The sequence below is a fragment of the Aquarana catesbeiana genome, linkage group LG11 (assembly GCF_042186555.1).
Source record: "Aquarana catesbeiana isolate 2022-GZ linkage group LG11, ASM4218655v1, whole genome shotgun sequence".
NCBI lineage: Eukaryota > Metazoa > Chordata > Amphibia > Anura > Ranidae > Aquarana > Aquarana catesbeiana.
The window spans coordinates 181,415,062-181,441,930 of NC_133334.1; the positions used below are offsets into that span (position 1 = coordinate 181,415,062).

At 44.4% G+C, this 26,869-nt stretch overlaps 1 protein-coding gene across 28 annotated transcripts in view; it reads left to right on the top strand.

Annotated features, from left to right (window-relative positions):
* The window catches only part of NRXN2 (neurexin 2), a 3,426,600-nt gene that overhangs the window by 1,888,846 nt on the left and 1,510,885 nt on the right, over positions 1–26,869 (top strand). For all 28 annotated transcript variants that reach the window (XM_073605072.1, XM_073605074.1, XM_073605073.1 and 25 more), the window contains one exon: positions 26,398–26,781. In XM_073605072.1, the coding sequence (XP_073461173.1) occupies positions 26,398–26,781 (384 nt within the window). The remainder of the gene's footprint in view (positions 1–26,397; positions 26,782–26,869) is intronic.

Consider the following 26,869-nt stretch of genomic DNA (forward strand, 5'->3'; position numbering starts at 1 on the left):
ATTTCCAGACCCTGGGAGGTTACCATTTCCTGGTGCTGGACAACATGTTTCTGAGGCTTTGTTTGGTCACAGGAAGAGCGGTGGAGAAGGTGGCCAGCTTTAAACAATTTTTCAGTCCTCAGCGCCAAGATCTGTTAAGTTCCAGAAAGAAAAAAGCAGAGGAAAAGAGGATCCTCTAAAAAGAGCTATGGGTGTACCAGGTTGCTTGAAAAAGGTGTAACTTTATTGCACAGAGAAAATTAATTGTACAAATTGCAAACACTAAATACCCATCACAAACACCCTGGCACATTTAAAAATGAAGACAACGTTGTCTGAATAGGAACAACTACATCACTTTTATGCACGTATGCACATCAGATTGTATGTACATCCCACTATAGAGCTCCCTAATAAAGTGCAGAAAATGACTGATGATTAGCTCACAGATCCCAGTGAGTATCACCATTAATCAGTATGCTTAGCAGTTATTAGTGCTCAAAAAGCCCCCCAGCTAAGGGATACACAGGGGTAATGATGAAATTAGATGTACACTTGAGGTCTCCGGAATAATGTACCACTGATTGGCTTGATGATATTGTAATGAATGGTTATTAAGTCCTGTATAGACGGTGGCATATAGCCACTGGCTAGTGATCAGTCCATATAGTCAGTCATTAAAAAAAACAAGTAGTTAATTACTGAAGTAAGGTACAGTCCCAGAAAATAGGCAGCTGAGGACAATGGCCTCAAAGCAGAACAGGTATGGTATTGACAGAAATGAAGCAGAATCACATGGACCACTGGTCCGCTCACCCAGCCGTAGTACTCAGGGGATGCAGGTGCTCAGGCAGGTGTCCCAATGTCTTCCTAGAAGTCCACAGGTGACAAGAAGTCATACACTGTATGGGCATTTAGCAGCTGGAGTAGTCTACTGCCATCTATCGATCCGAGTGTCTCAGCTGGGAGTTCTGCTCTGTGCTATACAGCGCTGTTTATTGTCCCAGCCAGAAATGTCTGCTGCTGACTTCAAACAGTGTACTTCGACGTGATGGGTCATCCATGACGAAAAAAGCTTTACCGTCATGGTATTAGGTCTGACATGTTTCACCCAATCACATGGGTTTTATCAAGGATGGGAGTGGTCAGTGGCCAGCATCTATTTATACTGTTCATGTGCAACACGTAATTAGTTAAGATTTGCTATACTCAGAACTGCCACTAGATGTCAGCCTCCCATAGTATCACCACACATATATTTTATGCTACCGCTGGTCGTGGGTACTCCAGCAGTTATGCATTCACAAATCAACATTCTAAAATAATTGCTTTTACTCTACGTTGTGTAGGGATTGGAACAGGGAGGGAAAATAGTATATAGAAAATACCATAATCATTAAGAAAATAAATAGTAATGTACTATAGATCACAGCAATTTATAGAGGAAAAAAGACCCATAGTTAGTTCCTGACACCACAGCAAACTATGTGCTTCAAAGATACATATATGTCTCATTTTGAGGAACACGAGTTTTCAGCTATCCTCATCGTTCCAGGAAAGGCTGAAAACTGCTTTCTGTATTCAAGCCTAGAGGCGCAAGCGTCTTAAGCCTGAATATCCACATTTTTTCCTTCTGTAGCAGGATGGTATCAAAGTCACTTCTGCGTGATGGCAAATTTAGGGTGTAAATCCCCTTGATACTGATACCCATGCTGCTTCCATGGAAATCTGCAAAGTGTAGTGCTAATGGGGACATATCTTCTCTTTTTTTGGTGTTCTCCTTGGTTGAGTTCCTTATACTCCTCAAGTGTGCCCCCCACAACTGGGGCCTCAGGGCGGTCCCCTTCTTTTTGGAGGCAGCATATTCTAATTTTGCAGCACAAAACAAGTTAATTTTGGAACTCTTGGAGCTCGCCTTAACCAATAACTATTTTCAGTTCCTAGAGGGGTTTTATCAACAGACCAGAGGCATGGCTATGGGAGCACCTTCGGCTCCATCTTATGCGTGCCTCCATCTGGGCCTCTGGGAACTGGAGATGGTCTATCAGATGCCAATGTACCTTGGCGGGGTACTTACCTGGTTGAGATACATTGATGACATCTTTTTGGTGTGGCTGGGTGACTCCATGAGTTTCTTTCTGCCCTCAATAAAAATTATAGGAATATCAGATTAACCCATGTGGTGGACTCCCAGACAATTTCTTTTCTGGATTTAAAAATTTCTATAGTTGGCAACAGAATAGCCACCTGTACTTTCAGAAAACCGACTGCAGCAGATACATTTACGTGCTTCAGGCTTCTAGTCATCACCCTGATCATTTGATTAGGGGAATTCCAGTGGGCCAGTTCCTGCGACTGCGCAGGAATTGCTCCAGTGATGTTGATTTCCACAGGCAGGCAGGGGAGATGCTTGCTAGATTCAAAGATTGAGGCTACCCTCATAAGGTGTTAAAAAGGGCACGTAAAAAGACCTGGAAGAAGAATAGGGGAGAACTTTTGACTAGCAAGCAGGGTACCCAAAAGACAATTATTTAAAAAAAGCCCCTTAAGGATAATCACTACCTATGGGGCACAATGGATCAAGTCAAAAATATTCTTCAAAAGCACTGGGGAATACTTTCAAAATCCCAGACACTAACTGATATTGTGGGACTTCATCTCCAATTGGTCACCAGACGAGCCCGCAATCTTAAGGACACTCTAGTCCACTCAGAATATACCAGAGGAAAAAAACTAACTGGTTGACTGACCTACCCCCCCTAAAGGGGATGTATGCATGCAGACAATGCCAGATGTGTGGGTTTGTGGAAAAAACAGCAGTCTTCACCAATGCGAATCGGAATGTTAATTTTCGCATTAATAAATTTATCAATTGTGCGACTTCCAGGGTGAACTACATGCTGGAATGTTGTCAGGGCTGGGCTCAGCCCTTCCTTCTCTGAGCTGGCCGCTCAGCTGTCAGCTAATTACCAGCTCCCATCTCTCTCCACAGTTACCCAGCTGTTGTTGATTCTGCTAGTCAGTCCTGCCTACTTAAAGTTCTCCAGCTCAATCGATCTCTGCCTTTGCCTTTGTCAACATCACAGAGACTTTCTCCTGCGTTCCTGTCGAAGACTTGCTCGGCTGACGTTCCTTCTGGCTCCTGATTCTGCTTGTTGTACTAATACGTTTATCTCTGGCTCTCTGACATTTGCTTGGCTAACTACCCGATCCGGTTACTGAACTCTGGCTTGTTTTGACTTACTCTGTTTACCATTATTATTAAACAAGTGTGATTAAACTTCTGTCTCGGTCTGATTCATGGTTTCTGATAGTAGGCGAAGGCCATGAATTCAGAAGATACAGTCAATCCACTTGTTGGTAATATTTTTTCCAGACTGGATGAGCAAGATCACCACATGGATCAGTTTGCCATAGCGTTACAAACGCTCCTGAGTCGCATGGCTCACCTGGAAACTCCAACTGTGGCTTCTCCAGTACAATCTAAATTGCAGGCCGTCCCTGCTGCTGCGCCAGCCTCTGTGCAGGCACCCACCTCAAGTATTACCTCTATAAGTGGTCATTCTGGTTCCGTTCTGCTTCCCCAGCGATTTGGGGGCGATCCAGTTCAATGCAGAGGGTTTCTCAACCAGGTTGAGATTTACTTTGAGATACTGCCCCAGGTGTTTCCCACGGAAAGAAGCAAAGTAGGTTTTGTGATATCTTTGTTTTCTGAGAGAGCCTTGACCTGGGCAAACCCTCTATGGGAGACGCAAAAACCTGTTGTCTTGAGTTACCCTGAGTTTGTGGCCTCCTTTAAAAGGTTATTTGACGTTCCCGCACGCTCCGCTTCTGCTGACAAGTGCCTCATGTCCATCAAACAGAGTACGAGAACTGTTGCCGACTACTCCAATGAATCCCGTACTCTGGCAGCAGAGGTTGTTTGGAACAATGAAGCCCTCGTGGCTGCTTTTTCTCATGGTCTCTCAGATTCCATCAAGGATGAGATAGCAGCCCAAGATATACCCACTGAGCTGGAAACGTTGATCACGTTTGCCATCCTCATTGACTCCAGACTCTCTTTTAAGGAGCGGTTGCGGAAGCCTCCTGTACGTTTGCCTCCAAGCTTTGCAGTCCCACCCGTGCCTCCCTCACCTCACATGCCTCCTGGTACAGAGTCGGTCAGTGAAGATGAACCCATGAACTTGGGCTTCACGCGTCTCTCTGAGGAGGAGGGAGAGATTGTGCCTTTATTGTGGCCAGGCAGGTCACGTTTTGAAATCTTGTCCTACCTGTCCAGGGAACGCCGAAACCTTGAGGTCCTGTCATGGACAGACCTTAGGTGGCATTGTTTCTTCCCCAGCTATCCAGAAGGATAAGCCCCTGGTTTCGGTCACCCTTTCTTGGGCTGAGTCGTCCATCGAGATACAGGCTTTAATTGACTCTGGGGCTGCAGGCCTGTTCATTGATGCTGCCTTTGTATCACAACACTCGATTCCGCTGCAGCTGCGTGACACTCCACTTGCCATTGAGTTTCTTGACGGGAGAATTCTACAGCCTGCCCATGTGACTCATGAGACAGTTCCGTTGTCCATGGCCGTAGGGGCTCTTCACCATGAGATAATCCAATTCAAAGTTATTTCCTCGCCTAGGTTTCCGCTGGTCATTGGTTATCCTTGGTTACAGAGGCACAACCCCTCTTTTGATTTGCTCTATGCTGAGGTTCTCTCCTGGTCACCACAATGCAGTGAGACATGCTTCCAGAAAGTAGCCAAGGTCCTGTGCACCTCTTCACTCTCCTCCCTGCCGGAGGAGTACCACGATTTTAGCGATGTCTTTGACAAAGGTCAAGCCGGTAGTTTGCCTCCACACCAGTCTTATGATTGCGCAATTGACCTTCAACATGGTGCCATACCCCCTCTTGGCCGGGTTTACCCTTTGTCAGTCTTGGAGGACAAGGCCATGGAGGAGTATGTTGCAGACGCACTTTCTCGAGGTTTCATCCGCAAATCCTCGTCTCCTGCTGGTGCTGGTTTCTTCTTTGTGAAGAAGAAGAGCGGTGAACTGAAACCTTGTATTGATTATAGGGGTCTCAATCATTTCACGATTAGGAATGCTTACCCGATTCCGTTGATTTCAGAGTTATTTGACTGCCTCAAGGGAGCAACAGTTTTAGTGAAGCTTGATTTCATAGGAGAATACAATCTCGTGCAGATTAAGGAGGGTGACGAGTGGAAAACTGTGTTTAACAGGCCATTATGAGTACCTCGTAATGCCTTTTGGCCCCAGCAGTTTTCCAGGAATTTATTAACAAAGTCCTCCAAGATTTGTTGCAGTTACGTGTGGAGGTTTATCTCAATGATATCCTCATATTTTCCAAGGCCCTGGAGAGCCACCACACAGATGTCTGTTGTGTGCTTCAGAAACTAAGAGAAAACAATCTCTATTGTAAACTGTAGAAGTGCGAGTTCCGTCGTGAAAAGGTTAAATTCTTGGGCTATGTCATTTCCACTGCTGGTTTTTCGATGGACCCAGAGAAATATTCGGCAGTCCTACTGTGGCCCCGACCCGTGGGTTTATGTCATCTGCAGCGTTTCCTGGACTTTGCCAACAATTATCGGAAGTTTATTTGTAACTGATATGACCAGAGAGGACGGTAACTCACAGAGTTGGTCTCCGGAGTCCATTAAGGCCTTTGAGAGTCTCAAGGCTGCCTTTGTTTCTGCTCCTGTGTTGGCACATCCTGATCCTACGTTGCCTTTTATCCTCGAAGTTGATGTTTCTGAGACTGGAGTTGGCGCCCTTCTGTCTCAACGTCCTAACCCTGAGAGCGCTATGCATCTGTGTGGCTACTTTTCAAAGAAATTTTCACCTGCAGAGTGCAATTACGAGATTGGTGACAGAGAGCTGCTGGCGATCATTTTAGCCCTGAAAGATGGAGACATCTCCTTGAAGGTACCACTGTGCCAGTTCTCATTTCTACTGACCATAAGAATCCCACATTCTTGTCTGAGGCTAAGTGCCTCTCTCCCAGAAGGGCGTGATGGGCTCTTTACTTGTCGAGTTTTAATTACATTGTCTCATTCTTACCCGGTACTAAGAATGTAAGGGCTGACGCCTTGTCACAACAATTTTCCTCCACCTTCAAGTTGGAGTCGGTTCCAGTTCCTGTGATTCCTCCTGATCGTATTCTGGCTACGGTTCGCACCAGTCTTACTTCTCCTTTGGGTGACAAAATTCTTGCTGCTCAGGTTCATGCTCCTCCTGAGAAACCTTGTGACCGCTGCTTTGTCCCAGAGAGTCTCCGTACTGCCTTGCTCCAGACTTACCATTCTCCCAAGGCAGCTGGCCACCCTGGGAAGAATCAACTCGTTTGGGCCATTTCCCAACAATTCTGGTGGCCTAGTCTACGTGCTGATGTAACTGCCTTCGTAGCTGCCTGTTCCGTGTGTGCTCAGAGTAAGACTCCACAACACCTTCCAGTGGGTCTCCTACAACCCATACCCAATGGAGAGAGGCCCTGGACCCACCTGTCTATGGATTTAATTGTGGAGTTACCCAACTCCCAAGGCAACACTGTTATCCTTATGGTGGTTGACTGGTTCTCAAGGATGTGTCATTGTATTCCACTTAAGAAGTTGCCCACTTCTAAGGAACTGGCTTCCATTTTTGCTCGGGAGATCTTTCGCTTACATGGGCTACCCAAGGTGATTGTCTCGGACATGGGCTGTCAGTTTTTCTCCTGGGTTCTAGTGAGCCTTTTGTGCACAGTTGGGAATTCAGCCTGCTTTCTCCTCTGTGTATCACCTTCCTATCAGGTTGGGGACAGAGTCTGGCTGTCGTCTCGCAACCTCCGACTTCGTGTTCCTTCTTTGAAGTTCACACCTCGGTTTATTGGGCCTTTCCGTATCCTACACAGGATTAACCCAGTGGCTTACGCCTTGGACCTTCCTCCTAGTATGTGCATCTCAAATGTGTTTCATGTCTCCTTATTGAAACCTTTGGTCTGTAATCGCTTTACCACCTCGGTGCCACGTCCTCACCCTATGCAGGTTGAGAACCATGAGGAGTAAGAAGTACAATCCATTGTTGACTCCCGTAGGTTCCGTGGGCACATACAGTACCTGGTGCACTGGAAGGGGTACGGTCCGGAGGAACGCTCTTGGGTCTCATCCTCGGACGTACATGCCCCTGTCCTCCTCCATGATTTCCATAGACGTTTTTCCCTCAAGCCCGGTGGTCCTCCGAGGGGGAGGGGTCGTTGAGGAGGGGGTACTGTCAGGGCTGGGCTCAGCCCTTCCTTCTCTGAGCTGGCCGCTCAGCTGTCAGCTAATTGCCAGCTCCCATCTCTCTCCACAGTTACCCAGCTGTGGTTGATTCTGCTCGTCAGTCCTGACTACTTAAAGTCGTCCAGCTCACTTGATTTCTGCCTTTGCTTTTGTCAACATCAGAGACTTTCTCCTGCATTTCTGTTGAAGACTTGCTCAGCTGACGTTCCTTCTGGCTCCTGATCCTGCTTGCTGTACTACTACGTTTATCTCTGGCTCTCTGACATTTGCTTGGCTGACTACCGGATCCAGTTACTGAACTCTGGCTTGTTTTGACTAAGCTTACTCTGTTTACCTTATTATTATTATTATTATTATTATTAAACAAGTGTGATTTAACTATACTTCTGTCTCGGTCTGATTCATGGTTCCTGATAAATGTCCATGCAAAAAATACCATATTGGTAAAACCAAGGGACAACTTTGAATTCACATTGGGGTACACTTGAGGATTATAAGGAACTCAACCAAGGAGAACGACAAAAAAAAGAGAAAATATGTCCCCATTAGCAATGCACTTTTCAGATTTCCATGGAAGCAGCACGGCGGGTATCAGCGGGTATCAGTATCAAGGGGATTTACACCTAAATTTGCCATCACGCAGAGGTGACTTTGATGCCATCCTGCTGTAGAAGGAAAAAATGTGGATATTCAGGCTTTTATATAGATATATATATCTTTCAAGTACATAGTTTGCTGTGGTGTCAGGAACTAACTATGGGCCTTTTTTCCTCTACAAACTGCTGTGATCTATAGTACATTACTATTTATTTTCTTAATGATTATGGTATTTGCTATATACTATTTTCCCTCCCTGTTCCGATCTCTACACAACATAGATTAAAAACAATTATTTTAGAATGTTGATTTGTGAATGCATACCAATGCACGACCAATGGCGGAGTAAAATATATGTGTGGTGTTTACTATGGGAGGCTGACATCTAGTGGCGCCTCTGAGAATAGCAAATCTTAACTAATTACGTTTTGCAAATAAACAGTATAAATAGATGCTGGCCACTGACCACTCCCATCCTTGAAACATGTCGGACCTAATACCACGACGATGGCGCTTTTTTCGTCACGGATGACGCATCATGTTACACTGGCGCATGCGCAGTACACTGTTTGAAGTCAACAGCAGCCATTTCTGGCTAAGTTACTAGGACAGCGCCTGGGACAACTGACAGCGCTATACGCAGAGCACAACTCCCAGCTGAGACACTCGGATCGATAGATGGCAGTAGACTACTCCAGCTGCTAAAGCCCCATACAGTGTATGACTTCTTGTCACCTGTGGCCTTCTATGGAGACATCGGGACACCTGCCTGAGCATCTGTATTCCCTGTGTACTACGGCTGGGTGAGCGGGCCAGTGGTCCATGTGATTCTGCTTCATTTCTGTCAATACCATGCCTGTTCTGATTTGAGGCCATTGTCCTCAGCTGCCTATTTTCCGGGACTGTATCTTACTTCAGTAATTAACTGCTTGGTCTTATTAATGACTGACTACCTGAAATGTTCACTAACCAGTGGCTATATGCCACCGTCTATACAGGACTTAATAACAGTTCATTACAATATATTCAAGCCAATCAGTGGTACATTATTCCAGGGACCTCAAGTGTACAGCTAATTTCATCATTACTCCTGTGTATCCCCCAGCTGGGGGGCTTTTTGAGCACTAATAACTGCTGAGCATACTGATTAGTGGTGATACTCACTGGGATCCGTGAGCTAATCATCAGTCATTTTCTGCACTTTATTAGGGAGCTCTATAGTGGGTATCTGATCTACTCTATAGTGGGTATATGATCTACATATGCGCTATATGTGACGTAGTTGTTTTTATTCAGACAACGTCTTCATTTTTAAATGAGCCAGGATGTTGGTGATGGGTATTTAGTGTTTGCAATTTGTACAATTAATTTTCTCTGTGCAATAAAGTTATACCTTTTTCAAGCAGCCTAGTCCGCCCGTAGCTCTTTTTAGAGAATCCTCTTTTCCTCTGCCTTTTTCTTGAATCTGTGATGTAGCTTACAGAGACCACACTAAATTTTGGTGAGTCTGCAAACCAAGGGACGCTGCACCAGTAGGCACATATTTAACATGGTGTAGCGGTTACTCAATAGTGAGCTGATGACCTCCACCCCCCCTTTTTTATAGGTTCCAGCAACCATCGCCAGCGTCTGCATTATATGGTGCAGGAATATCTAGGGGCAAGAGCAGACTTGGAGACCTTTCCAACAGACCATCCACTGGGTTACTGGGTCTAAGGCTTGATTCACAACTATGCATGTTGCTTTTGAGCGTTTTTGGAGTCTTTTTTGTCATGCTTGCCACGTTTTTGAGCAGTGTTTTTGTAGCGTTTTTACAGCATTTTTGCTGCATTTTGCGGCGTTTTTGTCGCGTTTTGCGTTTTTGTTTTTTTTTTCCAGTTTTTTTTAGACTGTATACAGTCTAAAAAAAAAATTATAAAAAGAAAACACCAAAAACGCATCAAAAACGCTGCAAAAACGGTGCACTTGCGTTTTTGATGCTGGTCCATTGAATTCTATTACATGCAAAACGCTGCATTTTGCATGAAAAAAAGTCCCTGACCCTTTCCAAAAATGCAGAGGTACAAAAAGGCATTGATGTGAACATGTTCCATAGGAACCCATGTTAAAAAATTCCCATGCATTTCTGCAAAATGCAAAATGCATCAAAAAACGCGCTAGTGTGAATGGAGCCTAAAAGATGGACCACTGGCCAGAACTTGCTCAATATGCAATTGAGCTACTGGCCTGTCCTGCATCCAACGTGCTTTCTGAATGCACATTCAGTGCTGCTGGAGGATTTGTAACAGATCAAAGAGTGCGCCTGTCCACAGACTCTCTTGATAGGCTCACATTTATAAAAATGAATCAGTCCTGGATCAGCAGCTATCAACCTAAAATATATAAATAATCAAAATTGCAAATATGTGTAAAAAAAAACATAACAGTGATATTGTGCAATCCATGCAATGTTGCAAATAAAGTGATAATGTGCATACACCTAAGATATGTTTGATATAAATATAACGTCCATAAAAGTAATCACAGTCCTTGAAAAAATTATATTAATATATATGCATCACAATGAGTATGTGAAGCTGGATGTATACTCAAAAATGAAGTGCTGCTGTATGCTTGTGCAATCTACAAATAACAGTTAATAAATGTTCCAAAAAACAGCCAGGCGATTCAGTGCTGCTGTGTGTTGCGCAATATTCAAACTAACAGTCCGTAAGTGCTCCAAAAATCCTTCATGCGGTTCAGTGAATGCCAAAGGTAAAGTGCTGTATCCACACACAGGTGCTCCCCCTAGGTGATGGCCGCTCACCTTAGTGTGTGTGACCTTGCTGCTAGGCTTGGTCAAAACACGCCTTAGAACCACTAAAGGGTTCAGTAGTATATTCAGGATCCTGGGTTGATTTCACTTAAACCTCTGTACATCAAAGGAGTGCCACTTTTACCTCAGTACATTAACAGAGAAAGGACTTCATGGTGCAGTATGTAAAAACATTTATTAAAACTGCAATAAAAACCCACATTGGGTACTCACAATGACATGGCGCTTCAGGGCGCCACTCTAAAATAGCATCAAAGGGCGGGATAAGGAGGCCGATAACGGGGTGGTGTGCTGATCAGAGCCGGCAGGTCCTCTGCCCAGCGTTTCGTCCTGTCCCCTTCCCCAACGCGTGTCGATACAAGGGGTATTACGTATCTTCCTCAGGGGGTAATGTGATTGGACGAAAAAGCTGTTAATTAATATAGAGCGTCCGCGACCATTTTGTTGTGGCCTGAGGACACTCTAGTAAAAGTCTAATGCAATTCAATGGAAAAAAAAGTCTATATTTCAATGGATGGATACAAATGGTGAAAGCTGCTAAGTGTTGAATCACCATTTTACTTGTGTCATACGGTGACTTAAATAAGATACTAAGCGATGGAAGCTTGTGCGAACATGCCCAAGACGGACGTGGGAGGACCAGATCAGCATCCCATACGTTAATCGGCTAACTTATAAAATTAAGCAGTATTATTACAATTTAATACTCTTTAAAATAGTACCTATAAAAAATACAAATAAAAATACAGATAAAATACTAATACCTATAATTGATATATGTTACTAACAGGGGAATGTGTATATATATTTATATATGTGTGAATGCACACATACACATCTCAGCGCAGTATGAACTGGATTCCTAAAGATACATATTAATAAATAATGAAATAAAATCATAATAATTATAAAATTATTATTTATATATAAGCGTAAAGAATAATTTAAATATGTGGAAAATCCAATATAATAATAATACTAATTACTAATAATATAATAATACGATAAATAATACATAGTGATGGTGTGATCAAAACACCCAATTATATGAAGAGAGATAACTATCTAAGTTTGATATACATTGCACCCTACTACAAATATCTACCTATGTATATCCTCATATATCCTTTAGTATGAAGTGGTAAGACGATCCATTGGCGAATGTTTCCTACTGATAATAATTAATAATTGCTTCAAAAACACTTAAGGTCGAATTCTTTGTTTAACCCTCCAGGGGCAAGTGAACCTTACTGGTGTATCCACCATGATTCTCTCTTGCTGATTTCCCTCACATAATTTGAACCCCTCCAGTGGCATTTGGGTGTCTCATTATTTTTGGTTTAGAGCACCACCATCACCCAAGGCCCAATTTTTTCTGCCCCTGTTTAACAGGGCCATGTAATTACAATTTTTGATATAATATTTAAAAGCAGGGCCCGTTCTTGCGCCCAACAAGAGTAACTGTGAGGGTTTACAGTGTGGTGGCACCATCAAAACTATAGGCCCAATTTTTCTGCCCCTGTTCAATATCCAGCAATACATTACAGCCGCGAGCAATTTTAGATTAAATTTTTTCCTTTAGAAATGTCATTGTGCTGCAGGACCGTTATGAACATGGGAAAGATGCGCTACTAAGGGGACCCCCCAGGCATGATATTTAAAGTAATATTTCATTTTTATTGTTTCACTTTAAGCATTATTAAAATCACTGCTCCTGAAAAAAAACGTCCATTTTTAAATCTTTTCTTTGCATTGATACATGTCCCCTGGGGCAGTACCCGGGTCCCTATACACTTTTTATGGCAATAACTTGCATACCCATATATAAGCCTTTAAAATGAGCACTTTAGATTTTTAATGTTTGTGTCCCGTAGACTTTAACGGTGTTCGCACAAATTTTTTGCCTGTTGGCATGTTCTGCTGCGAACCGAAACAGAGGTGTTCGGCTCATCCCTAGCCAGCACCATTAATTTCACATACACACCTTTCAGGGTACTTGATGTACAAATAGGAGGGGAGGGATGTCTATAATTTTAAGGGCTTAGGGTTTTTTGGGGTTTTTTTTGTCCCACAAGAGGACAGGGTTATTTTTGCCTATTTCTCAATCAATATGGCCCCACACAATCTAAATTCATATAATCTACATGGTTTAAACACCCCAAGTAAAAGTTATAAGATAACATAAGATTACAGCATTATGCTGCAAATATAGTATTTTTACAAGATAGGCATATAACACAAAATTCTAAGGTAAGACAGATTTCTAATTACTTCTCAAAATGGTACAAAAGAGATTCGTCTTCGAGACGAGCCAGAGGTGTGGCCATGGGATTGGAGAGGAATACAATTTTCTTTAATTTATATATTTATGGCCCTAATAAACACTCAATTACATACAATGCCTTGAAAAAAATATTCATACCCCTTGAAAACTTTCCACATTTTGTCATGTTACAACCAAATCATAAATGTATTTTATTGGGATATTATATGATAGACAACATAAAGTGGCACATAATTGTGAAGTGGAAGAAAATTGATAAATGGTTTTTATAATGTTTTACAAATAAATATATGAAAAGAGTGGCATGCATTTGTATTCAGACCCCCTGAGTCAATACTTGGTAGAACCACCTTTCTCTGCAGTAGGGATGAGCTTCGTGTTCGAGTCGAACCCATGTTCGACTCGAACATCGGCTGTTCGATCGTTCGCCGAATTGCGAATGATATGGGCCGTTCGCGCCAAATTCGTGTGGCGCGTCACGGCCCATAATTCACTGCGGCATTGCAGTGCATTGCTTGCTGATGATTGGCCAAGCATGCACTATGACCCGCATGCTTGGCCAATCACAGCGCCGCCTTAACAGAGAGCCATAATTGGCCAAAGCCAAGGAGGCTTTGGCCAATTATGGCTCAGGGGATTTAGTACACGCCCCACACTATATAAGGCCGCCTGCACGGCGGCCCTGTGCAGTGTGTTCCGGTGTGCTTAGAGAGAGAGAGAGACAGTGTCATTTCATTTGAGTTAGCTAGATTAGGCAGGACAGTCAGTCAGTTAGCTGCACTTAAAGTGTATTGTGTATATATATGCATCCCAGGTGTTGCATATATATATATATATACACTGTATTCAGTTTAGCTAGATCCGTTCCTGTTATCTTCTAGACTATTTACATTTAGTGCAGTGCGTCCTGCTCACAGTGTTCAGCTAGATCCGTTCCTGTTATATTCCTACTGACAGGCAGGCTTGTCTTGTTACAGTATTTTGAAGAAAATTACTGGTGTTCTTTTGATCCTATTAGTACCACAGTCAGGCAGCTAGACTATTTACATTTAGTGCAGTGCGTCCTGCTCACAGTGTTCAGCTAGATCCGTTCCTGTTATCTTCTTACTGACAGGCAGGCTTGTCTTGTTACAGTATTTTAAAGAAAATTACTGGTGTTCTTTTGATCCTATTAGTACCACAGTCAGGCAGCTAGACTATTTACAGTTAGTGCAGTGCGTCCTGCTCACAGTGTTCTGCTAAACCTACAAGTTAGTGGGGTGCGTCCTGCTCACAGTGTTCAGCTAAACCTACAAGTTAGTGGGGTGCGTCCACCTCACAGTGTTCAGCTAAACCTACAAGCTAGTGGGGTGCGTCCTGCTCACAGTGTTCAGCTAGATCCGTTCCTGTTATCTTCTTACTGACAGGCAGGCTTGTCTTGTTACAGTAAATACAGCTACCTGAAGAAAATTGCTGGTGTTCTTTTGATCCTATTAGTACCACAGTCAGGCAGCTAGACTATTTACAGTTAGTGCAGTGCGTCCTGCTCACAGTGTTCTGCTAAACCTACAAGTTAGTGGGGTGCGTCCTGCTCACAGTGTTCAGCTAAACCTACAAGTTAGTGGGTTGCGTCCACCTCACAGTGTTCAGCTAAACCTACAAGCTAGTGGGGTGCGTCCTGCTCACAGTGTTCAGCTAGATCCGTTCCTGTTATCTTCTTACTGACAGGCAGGCTTGTCTTGTTACAGTAAATACAGCTACCTGAAGAAAATTGCTGGTGTTCTTTTGATCCTATTAGTACCACAGTCAGGCAGCTAGACTATTTACAGTTAGTGCAGTGCGTCCTGCTCACAGTGTTCTGCTAAACCTACAAGTTAGTGGGGTGCGTCCTGCTCACAGTGTTCAGCTAAACCTACAAGTTAGTGGGGTGCGTCCACCTCACAGTGTTCAGCTAAACCTACAAGCTAGTGGGGTGCGTCCTGCTCACAGTGTTCAGCTAGATCCGTTCCTGTTATCTTCTTACTGACAGGCAGGCTTGTCTTGTTACAGTATTTTAAAGAAAATTGCTGGTGTTCTTTTGATCCTATTAGTACCACAGTCAGGCAGCTAGACTATTTACAGTTAGTGCAGTGCATCCTGCTCACAGTGTTCTGCTAAACCTACAAGTTAGTGGGGTGCGCCCTGCTCACAGTGTTCAGCTAAACCTACAAGTTAGTGGGGTGCGTCCACCTCACAGTGTTCAGCTAAAGCTACCTGTAGAAGGTTGGTGGTGTTCTCATACTACAGGCAGGCAGTTGATTTTGCTAGCTGCAGTATCAGTACATATATATATATATATATATATATATATATATATATATATATATATATATCCCAGCTTAGTGCAGCTACAGGCCATTAGTATGTCTGAAAGGCCAAGAAGGAGAGGCAGACAGTCACAAGCCAATAAGAGAGGGCAAGCAGGCTCTGTGTCTAGTGCTGGTCGTGGAGACGGTGCATCCTCATCAGCACGTGGCCATGGGACACGCTTGGCCTTTTTTTCGGCAGCTGGCCATGTTGAGCCGCAACATGCGGAAGACTTGGTCGAGTGGATGACCAAGCCGTCCTCATCCTCCTCATCCTCTCTCACCCATGCCCAGGGTACTTTGTCTGGCAAAGCAGCGGCCTCTTCCCTTGGCTCAATGTCATCAGTGACTCCTTCCCTAGCCCCACCATGTCCTCCTGAGGAGTCCCTCGAACTGTTTGACCACAGTGTTGGGTACATGCTCCAGGAGGATGCCCAGCGTTTGGAAGGCTCTGATGATGATACTGAGCTCGATGAAGGCAGTAACACGAGCACGGACAGAGGGGGTGCCCAAGAAGGACATCAATCTGGCAGTCATGCTCCCCCTGCTGCAGCATACTGCCAGGTTTGCTCCAGTGATGAGGAGGGAGGGGATGATGAGGTCACTGACTCAACGTGGGTGCCTGATAGGAGAGAGGAGGAGGAGGAGGAGGAGGAGGAGCAGGCAACGAGGCAGGATGCCCTCCAGGGGCCAGCCTAAGGGCAGCACATTGACTGCATCACACCCCAAAGCTCCACATGTGCAGGGTGCTGCAGTCTCTGCGCGTTATTCAAAAAGTTCTTTGGTGTGGGCCTTTTTTGAGACGAGTGCATCAGATTGCACCGCTGCTATTTGCAACATATGTCTCAAGCGTATCTCGTGTGGCCAAAACATCTCCCGCTTGGGTACCACATGCTTGACCAGACATATGTTGACCTGCCATGCAGTTCGTTGGCAAGCGTATCTAAAAGACCCACACCAAAGAACAAAGAGGACCTCTGCTTGCTCCTCATCAGCTGAGATTCCCAACCCCACTAGACCTTCAGTCCTCTCTGAGACCTGCACTGAGAGGAATGAAGGTGTAGAATTAGGTGTGTCACAGCCACGTACTTGTGGGCAATCTGATTTTGGTACACCGACGTCAGATTGTACCAGGCAAATTTCCCTGCCCCAGCTGCTGCACCGCCGAAAGAAGTTTGCTCCCAGCCATCCACATGCCCAACGGTTGAATGCTAGCTTGGCAAAATTGCTAGCACTTCAACTGCTGCCTTTTCAGTTGGTAGACTCTGCCCCCTTCCGTGAGTTTGTGGAATGTGCGGTTCCTCAGTGGCAGGTACCCAAACGCCACTTTTTCTCACGGAAGGCAATTCCGGCTCTCTACCAGCATGTGGAAGGCAATGTCCATGCCTCGCTGGACAGGGCGGTCAGCGGTAAGGTGCATATTACCGCTGACTCATGGTCCAGCAGGCATGGACAGGGACGTTACCTAAGTTTCACGGCGCATTGGGTGACTCTGCTGGCAGCTGGGAAGGATGCAGGACAAGGTGCAGTAGTGTTGGAGGTTGTTCCGCCACCACGCCTCCAAAATGCTAATGATTGTGACACACCTCTCTCCTCCACCCCCTCCTCTTCTTCTTCCTCCATGGCCTCTTCCTCAGAACCAGCGGTGCTCCGTAGTCGTTCAAGGGGCTACGCAAGTACGCAGGCCAAAAGATGCCATGCGGTGCTTGAGCTGGTGTGCTTGGGGGACAGGAGCCACACTGGGGCAGAGGTTCTGTCAGCTCTGCAGGGGCAGGTTCAGAGGTGGTTGACGCCACGCCAACTTAAGGCAGGAATGGTGGTTTGCGACAATGGCACCAACCTCCTCTCTGCCCTCCGACAGGGACAAATGACCCATGTGCCCTGTTTGGCTCACGTCCTTAACTTGGTGGTGCAGCGGTTCTTGGGCAGGTACCCGGGCTTACAGCATGTCCTGAGGCAGGCCAGGAAAGTCTGTGTGCATTTCCGCCGGTCATATAATGCCAGTGCTCGGCTGATGGACCTCCAAAAGGAGTTTAACCTGCCCAAGAACCGCCTAATCTGTGACATGCCCACCAGGTGGAACTCAACGTTGGCCATGCTGCAGCGGCTGCACACGCAGCAGAGGGCCATCAATGAGTACCTGTGCGACTATGGCACCAGGACAGGGTCAGGGGAGCTTGGTTTTTTTTCCCCACGCCAGTGGGCCATGATCAGGGATGCATGCACTGTCCTGTCACCATTTGAGGAGGCCACGAGGAGGGTGAGCAGTGACAGTGCATGCATCAGTGACACTGTCCCCCTTGTCCACCTGTTGGAGCACACGCTGCGTGGAATAATGGACAGGGCACTTGAGGCAGAACAGAGGCAGGAAGAGGAGGACTTCCTTAGCTCTCAAGGCCCCCTTTATCCAGACAGTGTTCCTGCGTGCCCGCCGATCACACAGGAAAAGGACGAGGAGGAAGAGGAGGAGGAGGAGGAGGAAGATTGTGTCAGTATGGAGGTGGAGCCTGGCACTCAGCATCAGCAGCAGTCTTTAAGGGATCAGTCCCAAGAAACACATGGACTTGTACGTGGCTGGGAGGAGGTGGCTGCGGACCATGTCGTCCTTAGTGACCCAGAGGACTCCGGACCGAATGCCTCAGCAAACCTATGCTGCATGGCCTCCCTGATCCTGCAAAGCCTGCGTAAGGATCCTCGTATTCGTGGTATCAAGGAGAAGGACCAATACTGGCTGCCAACCCTCCTTGATCCACGTTACAAGGGTAAGGTTGCGGACCTTATCTTGCCATCGCAGAGGGAGCAGAGGATGAAACATCTTCGGGAGGCCTTGCAGAAAGGTCTGTGCAACGCGTTCCCAGAGACTGGGAGGTTACAAACTCCTGTTTCTGGACAACGTGTTGCTGAGGCTTCGGTCAGTTAAAGAAGGAGCGGTGGAGAAGGTGGCCGTCTGACCGATGCGTTCAGACAATTTTTTGGTCCGCAGCCCCAAGGTATGATCGGTTCCAGCAACCATCGCCAGCGTCTGTTTTACATGGTGCAGGAATACCTAGGGGCAAGATCAGACTTGGACACCTTTCCCACCGAAAATCCTCTGGGTTACTGGGTCTTGAGGATGGATCACTGGCCAGAGCTTGCACAGTATGCAATTGAGCTACTGGCCTGTCCTGCATCCAGCGTTCTTTCGGAACGCACATTCAGTGCTGCTGGAGGCGTGGTAACCGATCACAGGGTGCGTCTGTCCACTGACTCGGTCGATCGACTGACCTTCATAAAAATGAATGAGTCTTGGATCACCACCAGCTACCAAGCACCTGATGCTGATGTAACCGAATAATTTTTTTTGAAATCTCAGATTCCTTCAAAGACTGCCTATGCTGATGCTGAGTGACTATCCCTGAGTAATTATCCTCTTCCTCCTCAATCATCACACTGATAGCTTGTAAGAACATTTTTGGTTCTGGGTGCCACCACCAGTGCCTAAGGCACAATTTTTCAGCCCCTGTTTAACAGGGGCGTGTAATTACGATTTTTGATGTAATACTTTGCAGCAGGGCTCATTCCTGCATTCCAACTAGAGTGTCTGTGAGGGGTTGCAGTGTTGTGGCACCAGCACCAGTGCCTAAGGCCCAATTTTTCAGCCCTTGTTTAACAGGGGCGTGTAATTACAATTTTTGATGCAATACTTTGCAGCAGGGCTCGTTCCTGCATTCCAACTAGAGTGTCTGTGAGGGGTTGCAGTGTTGTGGCACCAGCACCAGTGCCTAAGGCCTAATTTTTCAGCTCCTGTTCAACAGGGGCATGTAATTACAATTCTTGATCTAATATTTCACAGCAGAGCCCTGTGAGGGCTTACAGTGTTGTGGCCACAGCAACACCTAAAGCCCAAATTTCTGCTGAGTATATAGGGCAGGACCCTACTTTCAAACAACTAACTTACAAACGACTCCTACTTGCAAACGGAAGGAGACAACAGGAAGTGAAATCTACCCCTAGGAAGGGAAATTCTCTCCTGTAAGAGTTAATATGGGAAAAACATTTCTCCTTTCCACTGATGCTTTCCAATCCATTGGGACAAAAAGTGAGGTGAAATCTTCTGAAGAGGAGGAAAGACAGCAAAACAAATGTCACAGGGGTGATAACCCTTCCCTATGTTTTCCAAAAAGCTTAAAAAAGATTTTTTGGCTGGAGCTAAACACGTTAAAAATGTACCCGTTCAAAATTACAAAGAGATTCTACTTAACAACAAACCTACAGCCTGTATACTGCTGTTCAGAGTATATAGGGCCTGGTGGCCCCACACCTTTCCTTATTTTAATTTGGGTGCGGGGTTCCCCTTAATATCCATACAAGACCCAAAGGGCCTGGTAATGGACTGGGGGGTACCCATGCCGTTTGTCTCACTGATTTTCATCCATATTGCCAGGACCCGACATTACATTAAACCCGCAAGCAGTTTTAAATGAGATTTTTTCCTTTAAAAATGACATTTGGTGCAGGGACTGTTCTAAACACGGGAAACACGCGTCACTTTACAGGCATACTATAGACACCCCTCAGGTACGATATTTAAAGGAATATTTCACTTTTTTTTTTTTTTTACTTTAAGCATCATTACAATCACTGCTCCCGAAAAAACGGCCGTTTTTAAAAGTTTTTTTGCATTGATACATGTCCCCTGGGGTAGGACCCGGGTCCCCAAACCCTTTTTAGGACAATACCATGCAAATTAGCCTTTAAAATGAGCACTTTTGATTTCGAACGTTCGAGTCCCATAGACGTCAATGGGGTTCTAACGTTCGTGCGAACTTTCGGTCCGTTCGCAGGTTCTGGTGCGAACCAAACCGGGGGGTGTTCGGCTCATCCCTACTCTGCAGTTGCAGCTGCAATTCTTTTTGGGTATGTCTCTACTAGGAAGGGATGAGCCCAATGTTCAAGTCGAATGTAAGTTCGCCCATTTGCCAAATTTAGAACATTATGGGGCATTCGTGGGAAATTGCCCATAATGCACTGCGAGATCGTCAATGGTCTGGTATGGGTATTAAGGGGAGCCCCGCACCAAAATGAAAAAAAAATGGCGTGGGGTCCCCCCTAAAATCCATACCAGGCTCTTTAGTTCTGGCTTGGATTTTAAGGGGAACCTTGCGCCAAAATTTTAAAAAAATGGCATAGGGGCCCCCCAAAATCCATACCAGGTCCTTATCCGAGCACGCAACCTGGCAGACCGCAGGAAAAGGGGGGCCTCTAGATTCTGATAAGCCCCCGCCCGCAGACCTCCATAACCATCGGGCAAGGGTTGTGGGGATGAGGCCCTTCTCCCCATCAACATGGGGACAAGGTGCTTTGGGGGGCTACCTCAAAGCACCCTCCCAATGTTGAGGGCATGTGGCCTGGTACGGTTCAGGAGGGGGGGTGCTCTCTCGTCCCCCCCCCCTCTTTTCCTGTGGCCTGCCAGGTTACGTGCTCGGATAAGGGTCTGGTATGGATTTTTGGGGGGATCCCACTCAATTTTTTTTTAAATCTTGGTGTGGGGTTGGTTCAGGGTTCCCCTGTGGGGAAATCCCATACCATTTTTATCAATGAACTTTTATGTGTATTGTCGGACCGACAATTCATTATATAATGTCATTTTGCTGTCAGACTGTTCTAAACACGGGAAACAAGGGAGAAAGTGTACCCTTTACAGCCATACTATAGACACCCCCCAGGTACAAAATTTAAAGGAATATTACACTTTTATTGTTTCACTTTAAGCATTATTAAAATCACTGCTCCTGAAAAAACAGACATTTTTAAAACTTCTTTTTGCATTGATACATGTCCCCTGGGGCAGGACCCAGGTCCCCAAACACTTTTTTATGACAATAACTTGCATATAAGCCTTTAAAATTAGCACTTTTGATTATTCATGTTCGTGTCCCATAGACTTTAACGGTGTTCGCGTGTTCGAACAAATTTTTTGCCTGTTCGCATGTTTTGATGCAAACCGAACCGGGGGGGGGTTCGGCTCATCCCTACCATAAGGATCACATTAAACCACTGATAAAAACAATTACCTGTCTCACATGGAGGAAGAAATGGGTAAATGCCCTGAAGGACTCCATCCAGCAGATTTCTCGTTTTGCTCTGATGTTTGTTGACATGCAGAGGGTTCTTTGGTTGAAAAGCCAATCCACGGAACTGCCCTGTAAACAGCTGCATGCATTTTTTCCCTTGCTAGGGGAATGCCTGATTTGGATAAATACTGTACATCCAAAAGAACTCTGGTGGAAAGAGCTCCCTCTTGCCACTCAAGAAAAAGCGCAAGTGTCCAGTTTACAGAGGGTCAGCTGCTTCAGTGGCCAATTCCCTCTCTTCTGGACAGTCTTTGCAGGGTTCCCAGGCAATCAGATCTGGGGGGAAAGCCCAGAGTGAAGGGCAAAGGAGTTTTTTCTCCTCCACGGTTTATGAGATTGAATGTACCTGTGGATCTGCAAAAAAGAGCTTCCCTATTTCAGGCACGTAATAAAATTTTTGTGCAGGCGGTGATCTAGTCAGTTCTGGTGACTGAAAGATTTCTTGGCTTCTACTCCAATCTTTTCACGGTCCCAAAGCCAAACAGCGATGTGTGGTTGATCCTGGACCTCAAGAATCTAAACAAGTTTCTTAAAGTCCTTCTCTCATTGAATCGATGTGTTCAATGGTGGCCTTGCTCCAGCAGGGGGATTTTCTCATATCAACAGACATCAAGGATGCTTATCTTTATGTTACTGAGAGATAGTTGAGGAAAAATGTGTCTCTCATGAGTCAAATGCTGGACAGTCTGGGCTGGATTCTCATTCAGAAGTCAAAATTGGAGCCAGCGTGGTCCAGGGCTGATCTGATCCAATCTTCAACCCATCATGGTGGACTCTGTCACATGGGACCTTCAGGGTCTCAGCCCCCCACACACCAGGGTCCACTACCCTGGACCTGTACAGCACCCTACCAAACTGCACAGGGTTCTGTATCATCAATGGCCACATCACAGACAATCCCCACAAATATCTTTGTCCATCGTGATGAGTCCTGGGTACCATCCATCTTTGCATAGTAGGTGTAGGAATGGTTCTAGCCAACCAATCTCCTGATCCCTGCTGGAATCACTTGAGAATCTTCAGTAGTAACACAATACAGAGAGTTGTAATTCAGTGACCATCACCTTTAAGACACTGGCAAAAAACTGAGGAGCTTCCTGAGTAGAAGAGGTTATTTAGGGGAGGAGGACTGCCTGTCTGTTTAGTCTGCCAGTGTCCATTCACCTTTGTGTTGAGCATAACCCAGGTAGTAATGATTATAGCAGGAACAGAGGGGCGCCGGACTAAGTGCAGTATTAAAATCAATGGTTTAATAAAAATGACAAATGTCAACTCACAAAGTATCTGGATAATACAGGCATAATATGTATGAGTGTCCGTCTTGGGGCCTCTCCAGAGTGTCCTGAGTGCCGTAGCAGCCACAAGCTGTATTGCCTGGGTGGAAGCAGGATGCAGCCGTAACGAGCACTGAACGCAAGATGGCCCTGGACTGGATGTGATGTCACACGGAGGGCGTGCATGACGTGCTGACGTGGGGTGGGCGGTAACGCGTTTCGAAGCAACGGCTTCTTTTTCAGACCTGATTGACCAGCAGACCTGTCAATCTTATATAAGGGAAAGAATACAAGGAAACAAGCGTGATTGGCTGACGAATATGAAAAATTAATTATAGGGAAGTGGATAGAAAGGACGGGCTGGAAGAATGACCTAGGAATCTATCTAGTAGAAGGGGACCCTCATGTGTTTGTACGAGGCTATTACTAAGACGTAATATACTACTACAAATAATACAATGAGATGCATTGTAAGAAGTGAATTATCTGGTCCGGCAGTAGAAATGTTATATATTAGAAGATTAAAAATAATAATAATACTAAAATGAAACAAGGGCATTAGCTAATTATTGGTGGAGTTCTGTACATATTATTTGGTATGGAGATTATCAAAATACAGAAAAAAAAAATACAAAAAAAATATATATATAAAATATATATGTATACTGTGGGGACGGAAAGTATTCAGACCCCCTTAAATGTTTCACTCTTTGTTATATTGCAGCCATTTGATAAAATCATTTAACTTCATTTTTTCCCCTCATTAATGTACACACAGCACCCTATATTGACAGAAAAACACAGAATTGTTGACATTTTTGCAGATTTATTAAAAAAGAAAAACTGAAATATTACATGGTCCTAAGTATTCAGACCCTTTGCTGTGACACTCATATATTTAACTCAGGTGCTGTCCATTTCTTCTGATCATCATTGAGATGGTTCTACACCGTCATTTGAGTCCAACTGTGTTTGATTATACTGATTGGACTTGATTAGGAAAGCCACACACCTGTCTATATAAGAACTTACAGCTCATAGTACATGTCAGAGCAAATGAGATTCATGAGGTCAAAGGAACTGCCTGAAGAGCTAAGAGACAGGATTGTGGCAAGGCACAGATCTGACCAAGGTTACAAAAAAATTTCTGCTGCACTTAAGGTTCCTAAGAGCACAGTGGCCTCCATAATCCTTAAATGGAAGACGTTTGAGACGACCAGAACATTTTCTAGAGCTGGCCGTCCGGCCAAACTGAGCTATTGGGGGAGAAGAGCCTTGGTGAGAGAGGTAAATAAGAACCCAAAGATCACTGTGGCTGAGCTCCAGAGATGCAGTCGGGAGATGGGAGAAAGTTGTAGAAAGTCAACCATTACTGCAGCCCTCCACCAGTTGGGGCTTTATGGCAGAGTGGCCCGACGGAAGCCTCTCCTCAGTGCAAGACACATGAAAGCCCGCATGGAGTTTGTTAAAAAACACCTGAAGGACTCCAGGATGGTAAAAAATAAGATTCTTTGGTCTGATGAGACCAAGAAAGAACTTTTTGGCCTTAATTCTAAGCGGTATGTGTGGAGAAAACCAGGCACTGCTCATCACCTGTCCAATACAGTCCCAACAGTGAAGCATGGAGGTGGCAGCATCATGCTGTGGGGGTGTTTTTCAGCTGCAGGGACAGGACGACTGGTTTCAATCGAGGGAAAGATGAATGCGGTAAAGTACAGGGATATCCTGGACAAAAACCACCTTCTCCAGAGTGCTCAGGACCTCAGACTGGGCCGAAGGTTTACCTTCCAACAAGACAATGACCCTAAGCACACAGCTAAAATAACGAAGAAGTGGCTTCACTACAACTCCGTGACTGTTCTTGAATGGCCCAGCCAGAGCCCTGACTTAAACCCAATGGAGCATCTCTGGAGAGACCTAAAAATGGCTGTCCACCAACGTTTACCATCCAACCTGACAGAACTGGAGAGGATCTGCAAGGAGGAATGGCAAAGGATCCCCAAATCCAGGTGTGAAAAACTTGTTGCATCTTTCCCAAAAAGACTCATGGCTGTATTAGATCAAAAATGTAAACAATTCTGTGTTTTTTCTGTCAATATGGGGTGCTGTGTGTATATTAATGAGGAAAAAAACGAACTTAAATGATTTTAGCAAATGGCTGCTATATACTACTATATATATATATATATATATATATATATATATATATATATATATATATATATATATATATATATATATATATATATATATATATATATATATATATATGTATATATATATATATATATATATATATATATATATATATGTATATATATATATATAGTTTTTTTATACATTATACACACACATATAATATATATATTTTCTGCATTTTAGCCATTATAATCTTCCTGATAATCTCCATACCAATGAATATATACAGATCTCCACCAATAACTAGTTAATACCCTTGTTTCATTTTAGTATTATTATTATTATATTTTTAATCTTCTTATATATAACATTTCTACTGCCAGACCAGATAATTCCCTTCTTTCAATGCATCTCATTGTATTATTTGTGTCCGTTTACTACATCTAAACAATAGCCTGGTACAAACACATGAGTGTCCCGTTCTACTAGATAGATTCCTATGTCATTCTTCTAGCCTATCCTTTCCATCCACTTCCCCATAACTAATTTACATATTTGTCAGCCAATCACACCTGTTTCCTTGTATTCTTTCCCTTATATAAGATTGACAGGTCTGCTGGCCAATCAGGTCTGAAGAAGCCGTTGCTTCGAAACGTGTTACCGCCCCACCCAACAGCAGCATGTCAAGCATGCGGTCCGTGTGACATCACATTCAGTCTGGCGCCATCTTGAGTTCTATGCTGGTTATGCTTCCTGCTCTCATCCAGGCAATACAGCTTGTGCTCGCGGCTGCTACTGCATAAGGACACTCTTGAGAGGCCCCAAGATGGACACTCATACATATTATGCCTGTATTATCCAGCTATTTTGTGAGTTGCCATTTGTCATTTTTATTAAACTTTATCTAAACTTTTTATTAAACTTAAATTTATTGTTTTTAATGCTGCACTTAGTCGGATGCCCCTCTGTTCCTGCTTTTACCCACAAAGTTTACTGCTTCGCTCTAAGGGTGTTGCCATCAAGTGCTGTCTGAAAACTCTCTTATGGACTCCTCTCATAGACTGATATATTATACTGTAATGTCATAATATTTATGTGTTTGTCATCTTCTATTTCATGGATTTTTTGGTCTGATTCGTTGTACCATGATGTTTATTTAATATGTGCCTATAATACAACCCTATAGCACCACTATATACTCTTTTCCAGTAATGATTATAGCCTGCTCTGTGTCCCATGATGTACGATAAAGAAATTCCGTGTAGTAAGATTCTCACATCTTTTGCATCTTTCTGTGGTTGTTGCCCACCTCTCAGTTGGACTGCTTTTGGATGTCCCAAATGTCTAAGAATTACATCATTCCTGTGTCCCTCAATGGACAATGAGGAAAATAAGATTTTGTACTTATTGTAAAATCTTTTCCATTGAAGAACACAGCCATGGTGGTTGGAGGCGGAGTTATACTGGGCCAGATTAACTTTTGTGCTTGTCAGTGTCCTTACCTCTTGAAGGTGACAGTATAATCCAAATGTCCAAGAATTACTACATTCTCTAGTTTTGTTCCTCTTTGATGTTCATTCTAATAATGTTTTTTTTTTTTCTAGGTTCTATCTCGGTTAACAGTCGAAATACACCCTTCCAGGTTGGGGGAGAGAGTGAAATTCTTGACCTTGAAGGAGACATGTACCTTGGAGGTCTTCCAGAACCCAGAGAAGATCTTCAACTCCCCCCTGAGGTGTGGACAGCCTCCCTTGGCTTGGGTTTTGTAGGTTGCATAAGGGACCTTTTTGTGGATGGAAAAAGCAGAGATATCCGACGACTGGCTGAATCTTCAGGAACTGCAAGTGTAGCCCCTTTCTGTACTCGGGAGACTCAACGGCACTGTACAAATTCTCCATGCAGAAATGGAGGACAATGCAGAGAAGGCTGGAACCGCTTTATTTGTGACTGTGTGGGGACAGGGTACCTTGGGGAAACATGTGAGAGAGGTGAGCTTATTTAGTAAATATCAAAACAACAAACTAAAATGCAATTGGTGTGTCTTTACATATATTTGCAACTGTGTACTACATATTT